General features: G+C 43.6%; 1 protein-coding gene across 1 annotated transcript in view; it reads right to left on the reverse strand.

Annotated features, from left to right (window-relative positions):
- The window catches only part of ZNF622 (zinc finger protein 622), an 8,416-nt gene extending 3,858 nt beyond the window's left edge, over nucleotides 1–4,558 (reverse strand). The window contains exons 1-3 of the mRNA XM_031058269.1: nucleotides 4,261–4,558; nucleotides 1,536–2,144; nucleotides 8–108 (exon numbers count right to left, since the gene is read on the reverse strand). Of these exons, the coding sequence (XP_030914129.1) occupies nucleotides 8–108; nucleotides 1,536–2,142 (708 nt within the window). The 5' untranslated portion in view covers nucleotides 2,143–2,144; nucleotides 4,261–4,558. The remainder of the gene's footprint in view (nucleotides 1–7; nucleotides 109–1,535; nucleotides 2,145–4,260) is intronic.
- Nucleotides 4,559–4,638: the final 80 nt, after the last annotated feature.

Raw genomic sequence — 4,638 nt, forward strand, 5'->3', positions numbered from 1 at the left:
CAGCAGGAATGCTTTCAGCTTCTGCCTGCTGTTCCTCTTCTTCTTCTTCCACACTTTCCATCTCTTCGTCAGAGCCAATGTCTTCATCAGAATCCATATCTTCCCAGTCTTTTAAAGGAAGTTGAAAAAAAAGTATTTATTTTATACTTTTCCCAAGCAAAATAAGTCCCAAATAAGTTAGAAAAAGCCATCATAGAACATATTGCATTTTTTGCTCTTACAGCTAAGTGCCACACAGTCACTTCCAGGTGCAAGAATTTACCACTACCAGTAAAAGACATTTCTTTTTAAGATGCACAGCAAAGCACAAGGTCGCTCATAAAAACAACTAGCAGATCTGACACCTTCCCCCCTCCATTTTCTCAACTATTAGCACTTTACTGCTGTTTCTAGGCATTAAATTTAATTCACAACAGTGCAAGAACACAAGCATGGCTCATTGAAAACAAGACAACTCTGGTGACATCAGGAAGATAGTAATTTCCAGCACTGAGGAAAACACACTTCTGTTCACACACTTAAAAGAACAGTTAACATTCATAAACCTACTAAGATTTCCGCAATACAATCTATAACTAACACATTAACACCAGACAGGAGCAAGCTGCCTTCTTCTTTAGCTGTTACAATGTATGTTCAATGTTTCTTCTCATGTAGAACAGATTCACTGAACTGCAACTGAAATTGCAAGAGCACAAAACTGCTGTAACAGTTGCAGTAATGTGACACAGGGGTTTCAGAAGCTGAAATGAAGTTCTACCTCATTCATACCTGTCCCCTTACTACAGCTCAATCATCCTATTCAGCCGCTCCAATAGATGTGTCTGGAGCTGCACTGTCAACTACAGCACTGAAAGCATCCAGGTTACAAATAACTCTTTTCTGGAAATTCTGAAGCTCTGATCTTTTCAGCTGTCTGCTTTCCAGGCTGACCTCCAACACAGAGCTCTATTCATAGGAAAAGGCCACTGGGGAGGCAACTCTTAAACCCATTTTAACACAGACATCAAAATGCTGAGGTGACGTTACACAGTCAGGTTAAAGAGCAAATTTTCTCCTCTGGTCTTGGTGGGCAGAAGGAAACAAAACCAATCACAGTCCCACCTCCCTTCAACAAATCAGGAAATGAGTTGGGACAACAGCAAATGATCATAACTGGATTCCTGTTAATTCTTTTTTTCAGAAGTAGTTTTAAGGTAACCTGTTATATTAGCCTTCTTTAAAGTAAACTTCCTTTGACATTTTATGTGGGAAATAGTGCTCTGTTATATAGATATACTAGTGACTATTTATACTCAATTTTTACAAGCATTAGTGTCTGTCTGTAAGTTGAACAGCTGGAAGTTCAGACACTAACACAGAGTCCTTGACTGCAAACATGGGCCAACTTTAACTCTTTTGTTAAACTGAAAATTTAATCAACAGCAAGATCTTTTGTGATGGAAAATGCTGCACTGCTACAGAAACAGGAGAAGCTTTTGCTCAAACTATAGCTCACCCCAAGCTATTTTCTGTCAGTGTGTTTACTGCCTTACCTTCCTCATTATCCCCTTCTTCCTCTGCTTGTTGCTTGGCCAGCTTCCTTGCTTGCTGTTCAAACCACTGCAGCCGTGGAGGAATTTCTGGTGGTTCTCTGCTCTGGGACAAGCCGGCGCCTTCCCTGGACACTGGAGAGCCACTTGCATTACTGGGAGGTAGAGGGGTCTTCTTTGGAGACGAAGATGGCTGGGCTCTGATGGCCTGCTGAATAGCTGTATTCATTTCATCCTTATTTACACTCTCTGGGGCCAGCCCCTTTTCCAGATTCTTCTCATTTAATATTTTCACTTTCTTGCTGACAGCTTGGACAGCTTTCTTCTCCAGCTCCAAGTGCTTCTTGGACTTCAGGTGATTCTCATAAGCATTGAAGGTGGAGAACCTCTTGCTGCACACTGTGCAGTAAGTGGCAGTGATTTTGTTCTGCTCTTCGGCTACTGCTCTCTGTGCCAGGACTCTCTCTTGGAAATTCTCAGCAGTAACAGGAGGCATGTCAGCAACTTTACGCTTCAGGTTGTACCTGTGCCAGTCGGTTTTGTAATGGGCACGCTGAATGTCACCATCCTTGAAAGCCACACGGCAAGTGATGCAAGTGTAGGTGGCCATTACTAAAAAATGGCAAAAAAATAAAGTTATGTTAAAAAAAATTAAGTAACAGACAAAAAAAAGCCCCAACACCATCATCCTGAAAACCCTCTTTTAAGGCAGTGCTAGACACACAGTTCTTGCACAGAATGAAATTTATTAAACACCAGCATCAGCAATGAGTATGGTATTCATGGGCAGCAGCAAGAGAGGAAACATATAAATAAAAGATTTTGAGTTTACTCGTAGCACAACAGCAGCTGAGCATCCCAGCTCTGGATGCAGAATCTGCTGTGCCTGTTGGGACTGGGAGGCATGAGAGGGCCCCCAGTCACAGCACCAGTATTTCAAAAGCTCCACGCTTTCCACTGAAGATCAGTGACTAGAGGTTCTGAACAAGTTCATGTTCTGCCAACTGTAAAACTTTGGGGAGACCAGTGATTCCTCAGAAACAAGGGTAAAAAGGGAAAACCTGCTTACAGGCCTATTCCATATCTTCCACAGCTTTAATAAACGGCAAAGAAAGAAAAAAGTTACTGCATTTAAAAATAAAGCCTTCTTAGCTACTTTGGAGCACCGTGTGTAGTGCTGACAACACTTTACCCTGCAGAGCTGTTCATCTGGACACGCAGTCACTCATGCCTAGATCTAGCATTCTTGGTCTCCCATCATTTCCCACCATCCAGCCAACCCATGTTACTAGGGCTGGGACAGGACAACTGCACAGCAGTGACCTCCCACTCATGCTGTCCTTTTCAAATCCATACATTTCCTTCCTTCTCAGTGCTTAATGAAACTTTACTTTTCTTTTTTTTTTTTAACTAAGTTGATGGAATCTCTTGAATGCTGCAAAAGCAAAGAGAAAAAAAAAGTGTCATCTGGAGATCACAGAAAGCACCCTCATTGTTTAACTGATTTAGAAAAACTATGGTTAATCTGGAGAAAAAAAGAAATAATACATCAGGATGAGGGGGTCTGAAAGCAGGGAGAGGAAGAGCAGCCCCTCCCTGAAGCTATTAACAGTGGCAGAAGTCAAAACGCGTTATGAAATACTCATTCCCTGGAACCACTGGGATCCTTACTTATTATTGCTTATGCATTTGTGATTTGAAGGTTTCTTGACTTGGAATTGATGTGTGCCATTGTCTTGAAGTTTCTAGCATAGAAATCTACCACTATGTGGAGTTCTTGGTAAATCTGTATAGTGTTATTTCTGTTTAAATATCTGAAATTCATGTTTGCTCTGCAATTCTTATATAATTAGAACTACCAGTTTTGCTCATGATGATTATTACCTACTAGACTTGTGTAAGTAGAGGGAAAGAAGTATTTAAAAAGCAGTTGTCTCTAGTTTTGATTCAGTGCCATAACCTTCTGTTTGTCTATTGATGGCTTGTCTACTTCAGGAATTTCAGATTTTCTGAACAGCAAAGAAATGGATAGCAACTGTACAGTACTTTTCAATCCAGGGTGAACACAAATAGTCCCAAAATTGTCCTTTTGGAAACCCAAAGCCTAGTAAAGGGCTTACAAGAATGTTCCCACTGTTCAAAGTCTTGGAGCAGTATTGCTTGTGTGATAGTGACAGGGGGGATGCAGCAAATGAAGGCCATGTCATCTGAATACTGAAAGCATCTACGCAGTATAATAGAAGCTTTTCCTTTTATGTTTCAGAGAAAAACACGTTCTCCGCCCACTGAGAGATCCCCTGAGTATTCCCTGAGGCGTTCCCCTGCCACCTGCAGCACTCTCTGCCCTTCTCCCCACCCAAGCACCAACCTTTGCCATAGCACACTGACTCAGAGCCACGCTGGCTGTTAGTGACACGATGCTTGCAGGACCCTGAGGCAGAACACTCTGTTCTGGTCCATGACGGACAGACAGAAAACACACGCCACATTACCACGGGGGCATTTAAAAACACCCAGCCTCCTCCCGCTCCGCCCCACCCAAAAGAAAGCAGCTCAGAAGAAGAGGTTTGTAAGAGAAGCTAAAGCCATAACCCTTCACCTCTGACTGCTACGTGGAGACGCGTTTACAACACAAGAGAAATCCCGTGTAGTTACACAACACCTTCCCACGACCCGCCTGCATTCCCCCTCCCGTTTTAAGCCCCAGGACCGAAGCCCCGAGTCCTACCTTGTGTGGGGCTCACGAAAACCAAACCCCGGGCACTCGCAGCACAGCCGAGCCCTTCCAGACAAATCGCGATCTCCCCTGAGGCTTTAGTACAGCTGATTTTTAGCTGCCTTCAGTTGGATTTAAACTGAGCCCGTGCCCCTAATCCTGGCACAAGGCAGGCGTTTATTGCACAGACAACAAAAATTCGGGCAAAACCTAGAGATAAATAAATAAAAATAAAAAATAAACGCAAAAACCAAAAAACCCCCAAGACATAAGGCGGGGCGCAGGCGGCAGCCGGAAGCTACCAGGCCAGGCGTGGAGCAGGCCGGGATCACAGGGAGCATGTACCCCAATGGAGCGCAGCCGGCTCGGGCGGACACGCTGCCTGCCCCC

The sequence above is a fragment of the Geospiza fortis genome, unplaced genomic scaffold (assembly GCF_000277835.1).
Source record: "Geospiza fortis unplaced genomic scaffold, GeoFor_1.0 scaffold281, whole genome shotgun sequence".
Lineage (NCBI taxonomy): Eukaryota > Metazoa > Chordata > Aves > Passeriformes > Thraupidae > Geospiza > Geospiza fortis.